The sequence below is a fragment of the Pantherophis guttatus genome, chromosome 6, assembly GCF_059756535.1.
Source record: "Pantherophis guttatus breed Tessera chromosome 6, ASM5975653v1, whole genome shotgun sequence".
Taxonomy (NCBI): domain Eukaryota; kingdom Metazoa; phylum Chordata; class Lepidosauria; order Squamata; family Colubridae; genus Pantherophis; species Pantherophis guttatus.
Genome location: NC_142068.1, coordinates 68,052,601 through 68,073,139, shown reverse-complemented (window position 1 = coordinate 68,073,139; position 20,539 = coordinate 68,052,601). Strand labels below are relative to the sequence as shown.

Genomic DNA, 20,539 nt, shown 5'->3' with positions numbered 1-20,539 from the left:
CAAGGTTGAGAAAGGTTATATATGTGGAAAAGGTGAAATTCAAGGCTAAGATTCCACAACTGACATATTCTTATCTGCTACATTAAACCAGCTTTTGAAGCTAACATGGAACTACGGTTCTCCTGATGTTGTTGAGTACAATTTTCATATGGTAATTTCTCACCGCTGATCATGTTCATCAGGGTAGCTGAGAATTGTAGTTCAACAACATCAGATGGCCACAGGTTCCTCACCTGTTAAAAAACATTCTAGCAAAAATGAAAAGCTCAAACAATTCTTAGAAAAACTCAGAAAGACCTGTCATCAAAATCAATGCGCTTTGATATGGTGCAACAGTTTTGTTCCTACACAGTCACAGGATCACATGAAATGATCCACAGGTCAACATGAAACATTGATAATTTGGAAGCAACTTTTGTGCTCCTAGTTATCTTAGAAGTCCCTGCACATTTGTCTTTAAGGCAGAATATTCTTACTTCCATCAGTTTGAGCTCCAATGACCTCTGGATCCTGAAATTAAAACAGTTTTCAGATTATTTAACAGCTCTGAGCAAATTGTAATCTAGGTATTGTGATGACGTGTGTTGCAAAGGTACTTATTTATTTTTATTATATGACTTAATGAAGATGTCATCGTCAAATTAATTAATTCTAGTTCTATACAAAATCAATAAAAACATCAATAAACAGCAAAGGTGCTTTTTTCAAGAGTAACTGGACCTCTTCAGCTCTGACTGAATGGTGGGGAATGGAAGGATTTCTTCAGAGCTGAATAAGCTTCTTGGATGTGAAGCGAAACGTTTCCAAAAAACCCCCAGAAAGTCCAGTTGCTTCTTGAAAAAAAGCACCTTTGGGACAACCATGATCTGGATGACTGAGAATCTCCATAGTCATCCATAAACAGCAGCATCAATATTCATTTATTTGTATCCTGCCATTTATTATTTTTACAAATAACTCAAGGTGGTGAACATATCCAACAAACCCTCCTCCTATTTTCCCCACAACCACCACCTTGTGAGGTGAATTGGGCTGAAGACACACCCAGCTGGCTTTCATGACTAAGGCAGAACTAGAACTCCTCACAGTCTCCTGATTTACAGAACATAGAATAGAGTTGGAAGGGACCTTGGAGGTCTTCTAGTCCAACCCCCCTCTTTGAGCAGGAGACCCTATACCATTTCAGACAAATGGCTTGTCCAGTCTTTTTTTTGAAAGCCTGTAGTGATGAACCACCCATCAGCAAATTCTGAAGGCAAATTATTCCATTGGTTGATTGCTCTTATCGTTAAGAAATTTTTCCTTAGTTCTAGGTTGCTTCTCTTCTGTAGCCTGGTGCCTCAACCCCTAGACCAAACTGGCTCTCATATTAAAACTAATGTGTACACAGGCTTAACTTTCAGAAATGCTTGCACATTTATGGACATTCTGTATGAGCAGATTGTGTGGCTTTGCCCCATTTTTCGTAATCCTTCCATGCCTTTGGGATTGACCTGCTTACAAATCTCTAGCATCCTAGTGAGTTCAATGAATTAGTCTTCTCTTGCCAAACTTGTTCCTTTCATTTTAATGTTGTGAGAAGCTTCTGCTGCTTCCCATTATGATTCATTAGCTCATTTCCTGTCCTGGTCAGAGTCAACACATTACTCCTCAGTTTTTCAACTACCTTGGCAGATTCCTTCTCAGTCATATATAAGTCCATCCATAGTCCATAGATTTATATATGGCTGAGAAGGAATCTGCCAAGGTAGTTGAAAAATTGATGAGTATGTTGGAGGAAAGTTCAAGACAGGGAATCCTCTGAAATGTCTGATTCTAAGGTGGCTGGAGAATTCTGGGAATTGAAGTCCGCTCATCTTAAGATTGTCGAAGTTGGGAAACATTGTGATATACCTTCAGTGAGATATGATCAGAAGACCCACAGCATTAATCCAAAGCAAGATAAAATCTGGAGCCAATAAAAATAGCTTTACATGCTACAGAAAAAACAATGGCCAGCTTGAAAAACATTGGTATTATTAAGCACTGTGTTCAAATGGCACCAAAATAAAAAGCCCCAATTAATGAGCTTGGCCATACTGCCATCCAATCCCTATTTCAGAAGCATTTAAAATAGGATTTCAGGGTTTCTGTTTAATCCAGAATAAACACTGTAATGGCTTTGCGAAAATCAGATTTTGAAGCATGGTTTGTTATAGGTTTGAATTTCAGTTTCTATAAATCCCAAATGGCAGCCATTCCAGATCTGGACATAGAACATAAGAGTCTGAGGGAGATGGGCGATTAAGAAATATGAAGTATAAATAAATAAGACTCTGATAAAGAAGGTTTGTATACATATATTTAGGCATGAGCAAGACAGGTTACTTTAATTATCCTGGAGTTTGGGCTAAATATGTCATGGCTCTAAATATAAGCATGGACTAGAACAGGGCTCTCAAACTCGCGGCCTGCAGGCCAGATATGTCACCCGCTGGCCACATCCATGCCTGGTTTAGTGAAGGGGAAGTCGTGATACGTCATATATCTTCTCTTTCTCCTCTGCCCTCCCCTCCCCTACCTGTGGAATCTCACTGTGTCTTTATAACTTATTTTTTAAGCAACTTTATATGGCTACCCAACTCCCACACAGGTGGCTTACAATATTAAAACTCTACAACATAAAAACCATACATGTCCCCTGGCTATAGCCACACAATCAAATCAACCCCTCGATCATCTCCATCTCTATTCATGGTTCCAAGGCCTGCTAGCAAACCACATTTTCAGTGCCTTTCAGAAAAGCAACAAGTCAGGATCCAATCCTACCTCTGGAGGAATCATTTCCATAGAGAAGGGGCCACCACCTGGAAAATCTTTTTTCATGGTTCTACCAGATATGCATTCCTACCAGATGGGACCTGCGGCATACTCTGCCTTCCTGTCCTGATGGGCTAAGTGGATACAATGGAAGAGAGGTGGTCCTTCAAGCAGCCTGGCCCCAAGCCATATAGGGCTCTAAAGGTAATAACCAGGATCTTGAAATGTACCCAGAAGTAGATTACAGCTCCTGCAAAACTGGTGTTACATGAGTATGCAAAATTGTGTGGGCTGCTACATTCCAAAACAAATGAAGCTTCTGGGTATTTTTCAAGGGCAGCCCCATCTAGAGCACATTACAATAGTCCAGACTGTTCATACTGTATTATGAACTTGTATGTGAAATACTTACAGCTTTCGGTGAAGGGCGGTGCCTTGGAAGTGGTAAAATGTTTCTGGAAAGAACAGAAAATGTTTTAGTCTTTATATTTCTCCTTTAAATAAAACTGCAATAAACTGCTTTCCAATGATTGCTTTAGGGGTATTTTTCCACTGCGAACTGAGCTGGGTTACCTAAAAAGGAGATATATTAAATTCAATTCCTAAACCTGATGCCCTCCAAGATGGATAGTATATATTCCATCTCCTACAATAAAGCTCTCATCATCATCAGCTACTACAGCACATTTCTATCTAGGGCTGATGAGAACTATAATCAATAGATCAGCTCCAGAAAGCCGTACTACTTTTACAAACGTGCCCTTAAAACCCACTTTTTCCAGCAAGCCGGGCTGGCTTAGGAAGAAATTTTTTAAAATTTAAATGTTTAATTGGTTTGTGGTTTTTTAAATTTTGGGCCAAATTTATATAGATTTTAATTGTTTTTAATATTTGTGTTTCATGTTTTTAATTCTGGCTGTGCACCGCCCTGAGTCCTCAGGGAGAAGGGCGGTATATAAATTGAAAATAAATAAATAAATAAAAAATAAATAATAATCCCCTATATTGAGGAAGTACATGGACTTTAACTGGATTGGTCTCCCAGTTGGATAAAGACCAATGCCAGATCAGCACAGCTTGCAAAGCCTAGAGAGTTTTGACTCCTTATAGTAAATGTGGCAGTTTCTTATGGTAAATAATTTATTTAAATTTGCTTCATGGGATCTAGTCTTTTTTTTTTAAAGTCCTATCTGTTCTTGAATGAGGCCAAATTTAAACTTGGATTAAAACACAGGTACACAGGTGGCTGTATAACTGTATACAAACCTGACTCTTTCTGGTCAAAGTAGAATGCTACTCCCAAACCACATTAAATGCTCAACATGAATTCTATTCATTAGCAATTTAGAGAAACGTCTTTAAAACTAAAAACTAACCTGTCTGATTTAAATGTATCGGATGTGAAGGATTCTTTAGGTATGCTGCGTTCATGAGAAAGTCCTCCAGATGGCCTCAAAGCTGGCTTGGGAGGAAGCGGCTTGGATATCCTTAGGGACAAAAAATACAAATAGATTTTCCACACAGGATGACTACATTTCCAAGTCATGTTCCCCACAGATGTTTAAAAGTTCTGTATGGATGGAGGAGTGACAGAGCCAGGGGCAGAGTCAAAAGAGGAATCAGCCTAGAGTCACTACATAGCCACAAATGAACTAAGTCCAACCCCTCTTGAATTCCATTAACCCTTATCTAGCGCTGAAATAGTGCTAAACATTAATTGACTAGATTAATGTGAGGCACAAAAATCCAAGGCCACACATTAAATTCCAATTAAACTAATGTATTGCTCATGCCCATGCACAGGATTTTAGTCAACTAACAGTAAGCAATATTCTGGTGCTATGTAAGGGTTAATACAATTCAAGAGAAGTTGTATTTATAAGTTGTAGTTTATTTGTGCCCATTTAGTGACTCCAGGCTGATTCTTTTTTTGACTCCACCCCTAGTCTTTGCTACTCTTTCGTCTACATTCTGCCACCGCCTCATAAAGTTCTCCAAATATCAGTTGCTAGGGGATTATGTAGAATTAAAGTACCTAATTTCAGTGTGAAACTGTTGAATCAGGTATTCAATATGATATGCACAACGTGCAGATGGAGACATAGAAGCAGCACATAGAAAAAGCTGGGTTTATCAAAGAAGGTTATAGTCATATTTGAATTCTAGCATAAATTGTCTCTTGCCTGACCTCACATCAGCTATTTTGCGATACATAATTGCACTAAAATTCCGCTGTGTTGTAAAATTACAATTATATACCTTAGATTAAGACTTTTTTTAGGAGAAAATAAATTGGGGAAATAACCTCTACTATGTAGCAACATTTACTTATAATTTCAGAGTGAACAATAAGTTACCTGAGTAATGGAGGTGATGATTTCTGCTGGAGAAAATGAATTAGATTAGTATTTACAAATTGCATTAGGTTTTTAATTTTCTTAAGGAACATTTCCTCTAAAATGCCAGTTTTTGTCAATTTGTAGGAGATGCTGCGACAACTACTTCATATAACTGAAATATGATGTTCCTTCTATAGTGAATTTCAAAAGCAGATCAAATAAACATGTCAAATTTGCTGATCCAAGCTTTTGTTACTAGTATTTTATCTTAGAAAACTAATATATATTGTTAACATATTATTCTTTAAATTATCATTGCAAAACGAGTAAGATTTAAACTTGGTTGATATTCTTACCTTTCCCTAGAAATGGATTTCATTGGTACCATTTTGAGAAAGGAGATGAAAATTGGATTTGGCGTCCTTAAACGCTATATATAAAATGCAATTTTGAACATATGCATGATATTCCTCTTTCCTTTGTACACTCATATATCACAAAGAGTTATTTCCCTCTTTCTGCTCTGAATATTTCTTCTCTTCCTGCAAAGGTAAGTCTTTTTTTTTTTTTTTAAAAATATATATATCTACAACATCCTACCTCTTCCTCAGGAACTTCATATACATCTGCAGACAAGAGGATAGAAACAGAAATAAACCATTTCTGTGCAAAACTAGGGACATGAATGACACAAAGATTTCATTTAAATAAAGTCTTAAATAAAGTCTCCAAGTTTTCTGGTGATTTTGTGGATGTGAATATAGATATGCTTTGCCCATACCTTCTTCCAGTTATGTTTTTGATTTCCCAGTCTAACCCTGAGATTTTCTAGTGATCTGTTAGGAAGAGACCTGCTTAGCTTTCTGAATCGGCCAAATTCTGGGGCAATGAAAGAACACCCCAGAAGAAGACAAGGGCTGACCACTTTTGCAATGCTACCAAGAAAACATCTTCAATGCAATAATCAAGAGTTGACTCAAGGGTAGTCTTTACTTTATTTCTTAATGGATTGCTAGGAATTAACATATTTTCCATTCACTTTAGCCTTAAGAAATGGCTTTGAAGAAAATATTAGATATTTTCAAGTCATGCTAAATATATAATTAACATGAAATGCAACCTTTGGCTACACTGCGTTCATCTCTGTATCATTTAGCTAAAGACAGGATTTCGTGCCTGAAATACATATTAAAAGAGGAGGAGTTCTCTAGTCTGGTGCCTTATATACAGCAAATGTCTGAAGTACTTATGGGGAAACATTCTTAAAACATGTAACTCATTTCCTTTTTGAATCCTACTTTTCTTTAAGGGAATGTAACCAATCTGGTTGCCTAGAATTAAAGCTGAACTCATTTCACAACCCACTGATTGCGTTTTTGCATGATTTGGGGAAGATAAAACGCAAAATTTTCCTACCTAGTGTGGAAGGTGATGGCACAGAACAGGGAGGCTTGGTTGATCTGTTCACCACGGGTGCTAAAAATGATCAAAGCAAAGTATTAGAGATTTCTGAGAAAGTCAAAATCCAGAAACACAGTTTAGCCCCCCATGCTGATCAATTACCTAAGGTTTTACTATTGCTCATGCCACTGAAAATTTAGATTGCTTTTTCAAAAGGGTGAGTGATATGCATATTTTTGTAAATTCAGGTTGCTTTTTCAAAAGGGTGAATGAAATGCATGTTTTTCTAATTTTGGAGGTCATTTTTCTTTCCAAATATATAAGGACACAGTTGGAAAAATTCATGTGAAGGCTCATACAATATACTAGATGTAAAAGTGAAGGTGCTTTCAGGAGTGTAAGAGATAGAAACGTGACACTGAAAGCAGCTGCACCTGTACGATCCCAAGTACTGATGCATTTTGAAGGATGTATAGGTAGGTGCTATGAATTTCTCTTTGTGCTCCAAGCACTTTTTAAATCTCTGAATCAGAAGCACCGTAAAATCTAGAGCAGTATTTTTCAAACTTGGCAACATTAGGATCCGTGAAACTCAACTCCCAGAATTCCTCACCAGCATGGGGAATTCTGGGATTTGAAGTCTACACGTTTTAAAGTTCATAGTTTGAAAAACACTACTCTAAAGTGTAATATATTATATACAGTACAATGAAAGTAACATGTCTTCCAAATCCCAAGAAATATCTTTTAAAAAGCTGCCAAGATTCTAGTCCTCACTGTTTTTATTTCTCATAGAAGCTATTTTTTTTAAACTTGGCCCTAATTCTTTACCCAATCTTCCACTCTTCCTTTTAAAGTCCTTACCTTCTCATAAGAAAAGGAAAACTTAATATGAATTCAAAACTCTTGATAACAGGTGTTTTTTTAAAATAGCCTCCTGCGTATATTTCACATATTTCAGTCAATGCCTTAGTCACATCCCTGTCTTTCTGAAGTTGCAAAGAAAATAATCCAAACCTTACGTTTTACAGGTTGTGAAGTGCTTTCTTCTGTGGGTTCTATATAATTATCTTCATCATCTTCATCATCAACTGGTACAACATAATCTGCCTAAAAGAAAATGCAGCAAGGATTTAATATTTGGATGTTTAATATAAGGCAAGCAAATGCTTTCCTCTCAATGTTCAGTAAAGTTTTATGCATGTCCAAATGAGCCATGATGGTGCAATGGTGAGAATGCAGTATTTCAGGCTAACTCTGCTCACCACCAGAAGTTCGATTCCTTTGATCCTGACTGGCTCAAGGCTGACTCAGCCTTCCATCTTTCTGAGATCAGTAAAACGAGGACACAGATTGTTGGGGACAATACGTTGACTCTGTAAAGTGCTTAGAGAAGGCTCTAAAGCACTGTGAAGTGGTATATAAATCTAAGTGCTATTGCTAATGTTTCAACTTTAAAATAAATGGAACTTAATAGTGTCCATTTTCTGACTCATCCAGGTAACCAAGTTTTGTCTATCTTGTCAAAAGCATTACAAGTTAATCTCAAATGGAAAGGATCTATTTCCTGAATAAGAGATTGCTCTTCAATCTGAAATCTCATAGTGTGAAATGCTTCTATCAGTGAATTCTGGTCAGCATATGGCTGTGCGAAATGCAGCTTTTGAATGAACTTAAAAGCAGTCCCACGTACAACATGTTGCAGTAGTCTAAGCAGGCAATGACAAGGGCATGAGTTGTTGTGACAAGATCCCCCTACCCCAGGTAAGGCTGCAAAATATGGGCACAAGATGTTCCCTTCCAAGAAGACAACTTCGTCTCAGAATGTTCTCTACTGCTCTAGTAGGATCTCTTTGGGATCCAAAGCAGTGCTGGGTTGCCCCCGGTTCGGACCGGTTCACAAGAACCGGTAGAAAAACCAGCGGGAGGCTCCGCCCACTGACCCGGACGTCATCAGAAGTGATCTGCTCATGCGCAGAAGCTTCTGCACATCACTGAAGAGCGTGTGCGCGCACGAGCAAAGCGAGCATGTGCGGGCACGATGCTAATCGGTAGTAAAGGTAAGAAGAACCAAACCCTGATCCAAAGCCATTTCTGCTGATAAATAGAATGTTTAGAAATGAATGCTTTCTATTTATAGCATGTTAATGTCTTGGTTTTGTATCATTTTGTTTTATTAAACTTTTTCAAAAGTCAGGTGGAACAAAAGCAAGCAGATCCAGGCTGCCTACTCTCCCCTTAGTTAAGCTGGTTGACTCAAGTAATTTGTCTTGCTATCTTCCAAGTTCTAAGTTAGGTATAATTTAGTAGCTTTGCAACTGAAATCTTTATTGACAGACTTTTGATTCTCCGTGTCTGGCTTCCTTTTTCTTTGTCAGTCTGCTTTGTCTCTTATCAGCGGCTTTAAGTACGATTAAATTTGCCATTTAACCTCCTATTACAAGAAGGAATGGAAAAAGGAAAATAAATGTCTCATGAAAAAACAGCAAGAGCAGATTTCTTCTGCCTGGTTGTTCCATCCCTCACGGAAAATGGAGTCAGTGTAATCAAAATGGGAAGTGTCACCTCATCATCCATTCGCTTGGGTGGGAGTTTAGGCTTCTGAACAGCAGGTGGCGGTAGCGGTAAAGTGGCTGGTTTCTTTGATAGAGATGCAGATTGGTTTGGCAGAATAGGTGAGGGCCACGTCTTCGGTTTGCTAGATCGTTTGTCATCTGTGGACAGCAGAAGAAAAAATTACGTATAATTTTAAAAAATAATATTAAGGGCATTCCCTTCCATTTTCATGCAGTTGTATTTCCTTGGAATGGAATCTGTTCTGCCCCAGCTACGGACCCCAAAGAACGCAGCACACACTAAGTCTGTACAAACCTTAGTTTACTAAATTAAATCAGTCTTTTTCAAATAAAAGCTGTTAATTAACTTTCTTAACAGCCTACAAGAATCCAAAGAATAAATAATTGTAATCTTACTATAGTTGGCAGAAAGCCCAGAAGCAATTTGCAGGAAACTGATAAGAGAACTAAGGAGAGTGAATGAAGTTGTTCCCTGGAAATTGCCTCAGTTGTCATCCTTCCTTAAATAGGCTAAGGGAGTGGCCAATTAGCCACTCTCGAGGTGACCTTCTCCTGAGGAACCACTCCTGCCTTTTGGCAGCTCTGTGCGCCCATGCATCGAGAAGAGGTTCCTCCTCTTCTTCCTCTTCACTTATGGGAGCTTCTGGAGGTTCTGAAGGCCCTGGCTGAATCCCTGCCTCTGGCACCACATCTTCTCCAGCCTCCTCATTGTCTGACTCGAGTGCCAGCTGCACAGACTGCTGGTGCAGCACCACACCAGCCTCCTCACTGTCGGAATCAGCTACTAGCTGCACAGGCCGCTGATGGGCCACAACAGGAATCCTACTAAACTGTAGCAAGTTCTATAGCACCAACAACCACATGAATCTGTTTTGGACTGCAAGAGAAAGTCTATATCACATGAAATGATTATACGCAAGAACAGAGCAAGTTTATTTCTTCACAGGACTTGTGACTAGATCCTCTAGTCTAGAGGATCTAGACTAGACTAGACTAGATCTAGTCTAGTCTAGTCATATTAAAAACAGTTCGTTTTCGATTGTAAAAGTCAGTGTGTTTGTGGGTGGTTTATTCTTCCATTTGCCAGAATGCCTATCTTACTGTATATTGCCGGAGCTTTCTGGCTCCTGGACTTCAGCTCTGCCAACAGGAAGGTTGGTTCAACAGCTGGGACTTTTGTTTATTTGGTACATGACATGCAAGAAAAGGCAAGGACACAGATGTTCGTTGGGTGAAGTGAAATCAAAAGTTTTTACTTCCCTTTTGTATGGAATGGAGACAATAGGATTTTTCATGCTATATGATCTATGGTGATTTGGAGAAGTAATTTGGCTCCTTGTTTTTAAGCACATTGATGTTGGTGGCTTTGAAGATGATTAAACTGGTTTTTTTTCAGGTCTGGGAAGTGGAAACTGTGGTCTCTGTCTCTATACTAAATGAGATTAGTTTCCTTAAAGATGTTAAATATATTGAGTTTCCTACTCGTTTGCATCTGCAATTTGATTTAAGAACATTGGATTATTCAAGACTATATCTAATTATCACAGCAAACCACCATCAAATACCACTTATATTGCTTGACTTAGACAATGGGTAACACACTTTATCAAAGCTGTCCAAAAAGTTTTACAAGGATATCTGAAGGTATCCTTGTGATGCTATTGTATAACAAAAACACAAGTTACTTTGCTGGAACTATGATATACTATTAGCTCCAGTCATTGTTTGACATTGGATGTTGTAATGACTCTTCCAAATAATGAGATGTGATTTATAAATATCTGACTCAGACCACTCAATTTTAATTAAACCATGCTGGCTGAAAGAATCAATTTTTTTCAAGTATATTGCATTAAATATGTGGAATATATTAAATATATATCAGAAAATATCTTAGTTTTTAAATATGATTAAATTTATGTTTCATCCTTTAACAGTAAGTACCGGTCCAATACTCAATGACCACCTTAAATCTATTCGTGTCATTAAAAAAGCAGTCATATTATCAGCCTGAATCATTGATAGCTTGGAATCAGAAAAAAAAGCTGAAAAATATTGTTAGTTTCCATTTTGTTGTTTAAAGACAAGGTGGCCAAAAAGGGGCCAAAAAGGATTCCTACTCAGTTTATTTTGCACTGGGATTTTCCCAGGCAACCAATCACCAAAGCTGACCTGAACCCATAATTCAAAACTGAGCTTCAGTCAGAACTGAAGGAGCTTCTTGAATGAGAAGAGAAATGTCTTCAAGGAAAAGCAAAGGAAGTCCAGTTGCCTGTTGAAAAAGCACCTTTAAGACAACCATGACCTGGATGACTGAGAATCTCCATAGCCATAATTCAATATTTAATATAGCAATTTGGATAAAATGAATTCAGTCATTTAGTTTTGGTCGCCACAATGTAAAAAAGACATTGAGACTCTAGAAAGAGTGAAGAGAAGAGCAACAAAGATGATTAGGGAAGCTAAAACATATAAAGAACGGTTGCTGGAATTGAGTATGTCTAGTTTAATGAAAAGAAGGACTAGGGATCACTTGATAGCATTGTTCCAATATCTCAGGGTTGCCACAAGGAAGAGAGAATCAAGAAATGGATGGAAGCTAATCAAGGAGAGAAGCAACCTAAAACTAAGAAGAAATTTCCTGACAGAACAATTTGCTTCCAGAAGTTGTGAATGCTCCAACATTGGAAGTTTTAAAGAAGAGATTGGACAACCATTTGTCTGACATGGTATAGAGTTTCCTGCCTGAACAGGGAGTTGGACTAGAAGACCTCCAAGGTCCCTTCCAACTCTATTATTCTACTTTTAGATAAAAACAGTTTCATTAACAATATTGGAGGCTCATCAGTGCACCATCCAAAACCATCTTAAGTATTTCAGAAAAAAAGCATACAGTATATGATTAGTTTTATTTTAAGAAATAGCCCTCAAGGGTAATTGTATCTTTGGGATCACTGTATTTGGTTTGAGACTAGATCTATTTGGCTGGGGCAAAACTAAAGCTTAGCATTGAAGTGTTCAATTTTTTCCAAGGCCTTTTTATTGACTGGTCATTGATCAAAAGAAAATGTAAGCTCCTGCATAGTTGTTATAACAAAGGGACATTATAGGAGATCTCATGGGATTAGTTAAGATGTTCATAAATAATCTAAAATTGGTATAATCCACAAAAAAGATTGCTTTGCGGGTAATGTAGCAAAATGAAATTCTAATAGAATGAGAAGAGATTCAATCATGATAGGATTGTTGTTTTTAAACATGAGAACTTGAAGAAGAACAGGTATGAATGTTTCAAGTGGGGTTGGATTGCCCTGGGGTCATCCACATGGAAAGATCCCCATCCAAAGGACAACTTAAAATTATCAGCATGTCATTCTAGGCCAGTGTTTCTCAACCTTGGAAACTTGAAGATGGGTGGACTCCTGGGATTCTGGGAGTTGAAGTCCACCCATCTTCAAGCTTCCAAGGTTTAGAAACACTGTTCTAGGCAGTGGAATTCATTTAAATATATAGGTCAAGAATTATTTTTGCATTGTAGGTTTCTCTACTTGCTCTTGATTATTCTGTTATTGGCTATAATGTATCAAAAACCATGATTTTTTTTTTTAATGTATGTGAAAGTGTGTCTGAGTGTGAGTGTGTGTGTGTGCTCAAATGGATGATCTGCCCTTAGACCTCCCAGAATCTTAAAAAGTTTCTCCCTCAATTTGAAACTCTTCTGTTTCTTTGAATTCCATATCATTGACTTTGATCTTGAGAAACAGGAGTGTGGACATGATGGACATACCTGCATAGACACCCTGAGCACATGTGAATGGTATTGGGACCGTCTTTGGCTCATGTTCACTTGGAGGAGGCTCATAGCTGTCGTCACAGTTCTCTTCTGTGGGAACCACATACATCTCAGAATCCGAGTGGTGATCTGGATTTTCATAATCGCTGTCCTGGAAGAAGAAGATTGTGAATTTCTTAGGAAACTATGAAATGCGACTTTTAAAAACGGTTCAATATATTATGAGCTATGAGTTTCGACAGCTAAAAGAATCCCTTATTTTAATGACACCCAAATATTACCTAAAGTCCCATAATTTTGGGCCCTACACACAGATTGTAATCATTGTTTTCAGATGTGAATGGTCAATCATAATTTAATTGGATGACAGGCCATTGCATCCATTTCTAGATGGTGAGATGCTAGCAGAAGTAATTTGGCTTACAATAGAGATCATGGCTTGCATAATAGCATGAACCTGTTAGGGATAAAATAGGCTTTGGTTGTCCTTGCAGCATGTTGGCCAAAAAGATCTTTGGGACAGCTGCTCTCTTGGTTTTGACGGCCCCTGCTGATGCCCTGGAGATATGCGAGTGGCGAAGAAACTTACAAAGTCATCTGACCACTGTTCCTCTTCTTCTGAACGGTCTAAAATAAAAATTAGAATTAATTTGTTCGTCAAATTATGTAAGCAGTCATCTGAGCAAAATGTCAAAGACAAATGTTCTCATCTCTACTCCAGTTCTATAATAAAGTTAGGATTACATGAATATTAATTCATTATTTATATCACTATATTTGGCAAAACCAGATAGACTGGGCCGAGTGACATTTAAGGCCCCTCTCTAAAACATGATTAAATGGAGGCATGCGAATTTTAACTGATTTATCCTTAGAAAGATTAATCTTGGATGGCACCCTCTGAAATTAATGAAAATAAATTGTACAGTTAAATGGTTGGCAATAAACTCTTCCAGCATTCTTCTTGATTGTCTTTTTTTTTTTTAATATGAGTATAGCAAAAATCAGTCAATGTATTATATAAATTGCATTTAAATGTTTGAATTGGCTGCCATTTTCTTCCAAACACTTTTTTATTTGTTTGACGCTTGGTCTTTGAACATTTTAAAGTACAAGAGCAATCGTACAAAATCAAACTTCCGATTAGGATGAACAAATCAAATATGTAAAATTATTTTGAAATTTGGGATAATCTGTGTGAGAGTGGGATTTGATAATCAGGCTTTATTGTATCTACAATCTTTGCATTTTGTGAGAAAATAGTTAGTTTTCATATGCCTAATGAGATCTTTGAAGGGCTGAAAGAATTCCTGCAGATACATTTAATGCTAGTAATTGATGTTTTGCTTTGTTGGATGCTAGTCTCTTACTTCACTGTTTAACATTTAAAAAAAAGTCATTTAACAAATCAGGAGCCAAGAGGAGAATTGTAATTTCCCATCTCCAGGGCAGTCCATATGGAGAATTAAAAAAAAAAAAATCAAGATGGTGACATACAAGGAGAAAGGGGGGAGGGGTTTAAATCATGGCTGCCATTTGACGTTTTTTTACTTGCCTTACACAGTTCCTACTTGTCCCTATTATATATCAATGGGTGTTGTACTCCTTGTTGGTTTTTAATCGCTGTTAAATGCCCAAGAATCACTTCGATATATAAATAAAATAAAATAAAATAAAATAAATACAAATGAAATAAAATAAAAAATAAGATAAATAAAAAAAAGATAAAATAAAATAAAATACTGAGTTGGGGTATGAGTAAAATAACTTCCTTTGATTTTAGGAGTGTTTGTTCAGAAGTGGGAATAAAATGATCCTTGGTCACAATGGCTGTGGGCTGCTTGATTGGCAGCTACTAACTTCCTGAATGTAGGTTGCACAAATAATACCAACACAACTGTTCTTACAAGCACAAGTGACAAGTAGATATGTTCTTTGGGCAAATATTCCTGTTACCTGCAAAGTTCTCCATAAGAAAAATGAGAACTCAGAAAGGCCTATAAAAGCTAGGACTGAGACAGAGTTTGATTATAAAGGATCTTCATTTACAGGAGATCTCCTGTAAATCATGCCTAGGTAGAGTATGAAGCTGCTGAGCTTCATAAATGACACTCTGGAGTATTCCTCCAAAATATAGTTAAACAAAAGTTGCAGATAGTTTTCTGCTTGTTAGGGCATGACCTACAAGCTGATGCAACTTTCTGTGGTTTATTTTAGTTTCTAAAAGCAGAGAAAATTATCCTGGATTTTTTGTGGGTGCTGAAGGATAAGTATGATCCATAGGACATTTTGTGGCAAGTATAATATGCACTGAAGGCACTCTTACTATGTAGTGTATTCTGCTTTTGCAGAGAGACATTACTTTAGCAAGTGGGAAAGATTTATTCGGTGTAATTCTCATATCACTGAGGAAACACTTATACATTAGTCCTTAACCTATGACCATAATGGAGCCTATCATGGTTGTAAGTCATAATAGTCATAATGACTGACTCGATTTTACAATCTTATTGACGGTGGTCATTAAGTAAACACTGCAGTTGTTAAGTGAACCAAGCCTGTCATAAGACAAGGACTACCAGCACACATTTCAGTCATATAAATCACCTGACAGACACAACTCAGGAAAAACTAGGAACTGTCTTCCACCCTAATTGATGTGATGCTTGCATGTACACATGCCACCATCTTGAATCCCAAACCTCTGATTTACATGCCTGCATCAATCCTAAAATCTAATAACGGTGTTAATAAAGTCAAGTACATACCTGGAACATAATCAACAGGTGGTATGCTTGGTGGTGGTTTACTAGTTAACCTATGGGGGAAAACAGAGTCATTTTTCATTTTCTGTATAATAATGGGATGGCAACAGTTGGCACCAGAGCAAAGACTACAGCAACTACAGAAGCCAGTAAGAAAAGACCCATGCAGCTGACAAGAATTCCAAAGAAACTAAGCAAGACAAACACAATAACGCAAAAGAATCTTGCTTTTCAGTCAGTCAGACATGGCTACTTCTGTGGAAAAGACAATTAACAGACAGTTGCAGGTATAAGATATGCAGGTTGCTGGTTAGTCATTAAGCTATAGAATGCAGTCTATGCAATGCAAAATAGAACATGGACCTTGTATTTCTAACAGGATGTGATAGAATTGGCTTCAGAATTTCTTGGTATTTTAAAACAGGAATGGATCCTTCATTTCTATCGGTATTTTGTAGTTGAAAAACAGCATATGGCTTTGTTTTCTAATTCTATTGAGCTTCACAAAGACTTGAGGGCCACTTCTGATTCCTTCCATCACAAACAACCCGCTATTGATTTATGCAAATCTAATCAGAGTAGGACCTCAGGTCATAAGTTATTTTGATTGAAATATTCTGCTTAAATGAATGCTTTTCCTTTAAGACAAGTACTGAATATATCACTGAGAATATTAGATCCCACAACTTAGATACACACAGCATCCAAAACTTGGAAACTTGGTGTTGTCTTTGGGCCAAGAGACAAATGTCTGGTGAGATCATGGCTTCCTAGTCAAGATTGCTCTATCTCCCCAAAAATCTCATTCATGATTCTTAAATTCTATTTTCAACAGTTATCACTGTAAGCTTGGCTGGTCTTGAAAAGGCTAACTAGGTTGTGTAGGAGCTTTTGAGACTATGAGGGACATCCAGGGTAGGTAACGCTGAGCAATTATTTCAAAGGCTAAAAAATACTAATAGAATTTAATGCTTGTATATTAATTTTTAAGAACAATTGCCAGAGCTGGTGGTAGCACTTAGCTGACTTTAAAGAAAACTGAACAGGGTCAGACCTAGTCAATATTTAGATGGGAGAGTAAGAGACTTCCACCAAGAAGTCCCATAGAAGAGCAAGAGGAATGGCTGGGTTGGGAAACTGAAATAGAGCGTGCCAAGAGGAGACAGTGGCCACTCTTTTCTTATTGTTGCGAAGAAAAAAAAAAACTCAAACCCAAACAAAGAAAGAACGTATCCATGGAGTCACCGAAATTCGATCTTCCCTCAGAGAAGCTTTTACCTTGATTTCATGTAAGCATCTTTTTTTCCACTGACGTTATTCACTACCTTGAGGACGTCAGATAGGGAAAAAAAGGAAACTGTTTCTGAAATAAGGTTTACAAAGCACTTTTCAAGGTCTCCTCGGCAAGAACGAATGAGAATGATGCCAAGAGCTTAAGACACCAGGAAACCAACAATAAAAAAAAAACCCTTCTCATTTTGCCCTCCTGCAAACTCTGGGAGTTTTATTCTCCCAGAGTTAAACAGAAGTTCATTCTAAAGAACATAAGAAAGATGATTACTGGAGCAGCAAAGCGTTTTTGACATTGTCCGCATCTTCCAAACTCAAGAAACCTATTCAAAAGCAGCATCTAAAGTCAAGCCAAGTAAGGATGAGCGTTTGCCGATGAGAAAATTAATAGTTAAATTAACTAATTAATTTAGAGTACTAAAACTGCAAGAATTTGAATCCAAACAATGACATGAAAATCCCCAAAACTTGTTTTTTAAAATAGGAGTCTCAACTGGAAGGTTCTTCTAAGATTGGGGTGGGGCAAAGGAGGTCAGATATAATACTAATACTAATACTAATAATACTAATACTAATAATACTAATACTAATACTAATAATAATAATAATAATAATAATAATAATACCTTAACAGTTCCTAGGTCCTTGGTTAGGACTCAAGCTGCTGAGCTATTAACCAGCCTCAAAGGCTGTGAATCTCACTAAAGATTAACCAATAATAATAATAATAATAATAATAATAATAATAATAATAATAATAAAAATAATAATAATAATAATTATTATTATTATTTTGCAGTCGGGGAGGACTGATCTTTCTGACTTTTTCTTTTTAGCCTCCAACAACTACTGTACAAAGATTGTGGCTGGTGGCCAAGTGGGAAAAACAGGGTCACCAAAAATCAGCATTTTTGCTCTACTACTATATTTCAGCAGTGAAATCTGGGAGTTCTTTGGAGGCAACAAAAATCTGATTCGGAGGAACATCCTGTGCATTGCTTGCCTCTTTCCTACACTATGTTAAGCTACTTGGCAATACTGAGCATCTCTTATCTGGGAGGAAACCCTATCAAGCTCCATGAGGTTTACTTTGGTATAGACAAAAAGCCCTGCCTTTGAGTTGTTAACCATGTTCAGAGAAGACAAACTTCCCAATTCTTCTTCCCCCTTGAAGTCCTGTCTCCCTCTGAAACATTCCTGTAGGTTTAAGAGTTAGGGTTGGATATTCTGTGCAAATTGCAGGGAGAAATTTGATGGACATTCAGTCAATTCTTGCCCTACCCAACTACATAAAGGGAGTCCTTGACAATCTTGAATGTATCATTGGTTAGATTTTGTATGCTATCATTTACACCTTGAGAGACCTAATATTTTACCTATGCATCTTAGCATATAGTGGAAGAATTCCTTGATCACCCTATTGGATTTCTACATTAATTTGAGGCTGGTCAATTACTTCTAGAAATGAGGTTGGCTTTTACAAAGCATTTAATATATTTTGAGCTATTTGCTAATTTTAGAAAAAACTTGCAGGTTCCCACATCTGCCCACGTGCCGTGGGAAGATGTGCCTAACTGGAGGTTTTTTTTTTCAGCATGTGGTAAATCAGATCTGCTTATGAAAATATGTTCCAGGCATATATCATGTAATAAGTGCAACATGACATGGTTCTTTGCTGAAATTAATATTCTAGAGTAAACATGTCCAACCTGAGGCCCATGGACCAAACGTGGCCCCGGACAGCTAGTTAACGTGGCCCCACAAGAACATAAACTTTTAACTTAATTATGTGATTTGTATACATTAACTATTTTATGTATTTTATATCTGGCCCAAGACAATTCCTCTTCACTCAATGCAGCCCAGGCAAGCCAAAAATGTTGGACCCCATGTTCTAGACCCATGATGGTGAACCTATGGCATATGTGCCACAAGTGGCGCGCGGAGCCATATCTGTGGGCACGCAAGCGTTGCCCTAGCTCAGCTAATTTTTAGGCCTTCTGGGCCCACCGGAAATCAGGAAACGGGCTTTTTCCAGCCTCCGGAGGGCCTCGGGGAGGTGGAGCCATTTTTGCCCTCCCCAGGCTCCAAGAAAGCCTCTGGAGCATGGGGAGAGTGAAAAATGGGCCTTCCGGGCCCATCAGTAATCTTTTTGCTGTCATGTGCCAAAAGCGGGGCAAGCAAGGGGGGGGGGTGTCGTGCACACATGTGTGTGGGGGTTATGTCGTGGGGGGGCATTGAATTATGGGTGTGAGCACGCGCGCACGTGACCCCACCTCGCTCCTCCCACTTTTGGCACGCGACGGCAAAAAGGTTAGTCATCACTGTTCTAGATCCTGGTTCTGTACCCGTAAAGAAATGACCTGGAAAGCTAGAGCAACACCCTCTGGATGGAGCTGATGAAAGAGAAGGAAGAGAGAAAGTTATGCTTCAAATCCTTGCTCAATAAGAGTGGGTTGAAGCCTACACAGCAAACACAAACAACATCACACTGAAAGCAGGAAACAGGACATCATGCTACACAATCAGCACTTGTGCGATGCTAAATTGTCATACCGATCCCATGTATTTTTTCCAGTTTTGCATATTAAGGCCACTTGTTCATTTTGGAACCTATATGTTGACAGGAGAAAAGGAATAAACCAAACAATGTTTCTGAAGTAGGTTAGATTTGTTTGCTCATGAAGGCTTTTAGCAATAATTTCTATTGTTTTAATAAATGGAATTGCCTAAGACATGCACACCACTAATATTGTTGTATTATCTCAAAAAACAAACAACAGTTTAATGTTCAGCTTAGGCAGCCACATTCACTTGCAGGATGCATCCATTCTAGATGGGACCTGCAAAAGGTTCCCTTCAAACACCATTTTAAAAACTCAAGTGAAGTTTGACAATTGCATGAAATAAATGTCGCCCTCATATATATACTTCAAGATTGCAGCCAATGAGTGCTTGGTCATGTACTCTTGTGACAAGCATCTACAAGTAGTCTACAACCACAATTGGGACTCACGTCAAATTTTATGACTTCTCTGTCATGGTTGCTAAGGGAATCACCAGTCATTAGATGAGGCATGCAATCTTTAAATGAATCCAGCTTCCTCCATTGACTTTGCTTATTGGAAGTCAGTTTGGAAGGTCACAAATAACAATCATATGAACTATTATAAATCCCTGCCGGTTGCCAAAAGATTGAATTTTGATCATATGACTGCAGAGACAATGTGATAATCATGAAACCCAGATAAGTCACTTTTTTCAGCGGCCATCATAACTTTGAACACTTGGTTAAATGGATAGTTGTAAGTCAAGGACTACCTGAACTTTCATGACCTTTGCCATGAAGGACAACATTGCTATCTGATTAGGAAAAATAAAGTTGGTTTCGATTTGGTCTTCAACAGTTGCTTGCTCTTTAAGAACTCAACAGATAAGTAAAAGAGCCATTGGTATCAATGGCAATGGATAAAGCGGCAGGAAGAGATTATATACAAAGAATAACACCCATCTGGCTAAGCCTTATTATAAAGCTCTCATTGTACGTCGGATGATTTCCAGCTCCCTGAGAGAGAC

General features: G+C 37.8%; 1 protein-coding gene across 6 annotated transcripts in view; it reads right to left on the bottom strand.

The window, feature by feature from the left end:
* The window catches only part of BLNK (B cell linker), a 111,752-nt gene that overhangs the window by 13,032 nt on the left and 78,181 nt on the right, over positions 1-20,539 (bottom strand). For 2 of the 6 annotated variants that reach the window (XM_034430472.3, XM_034430469.3), the window contains 12 exons: positions 19,520-19,576; positions 15,677-15,726; positions 13,498-13,535; positions 12,903-13,059; positions 9,105-9,253; positions 7,562-7,649; positions 6,555-6,614; positions 5,739-5,764; positions 5,157-5,182; positions 4,176-4,286; positions 3,212-3,254; positions 477-510 (listed from right to left, as the gene is read on the bottom strand). In XM_034430472.3, the coding sequence (XP_034286363.1) occupies positions 477-510; positions 3,212-3,254; positions 4,176-4,286; positions 5,157-5,182; positions 5,739-5,764; positions 6,555-6,614; positions 7,562-7,649; positions 9,105-9,253; positions 12,903-13,059; positions 13,498-13,535; positions 15,677-15,726; positions 19,520-19,576 (839 nt within the window). The remainder of the gene's footprint in view (positions 1-476; positions 511-3,211; positions 3,255-4,175; positions 4,287-5,156; positions 5,183-5,738; positions 5,765-6,554; positions 6,615-7,561; positions 7,650-9,104; positions 9,254-12,902; positions 13,060-13,497; positions 13,536-15,676; positions 15,727-19,519; positions 19,577-20,539) is intronic. The other 4 variants (XM_087871708.1, XM_034430470.3, XM_087871707.1 and 1 more) reach the window with 3 other exon arrangements.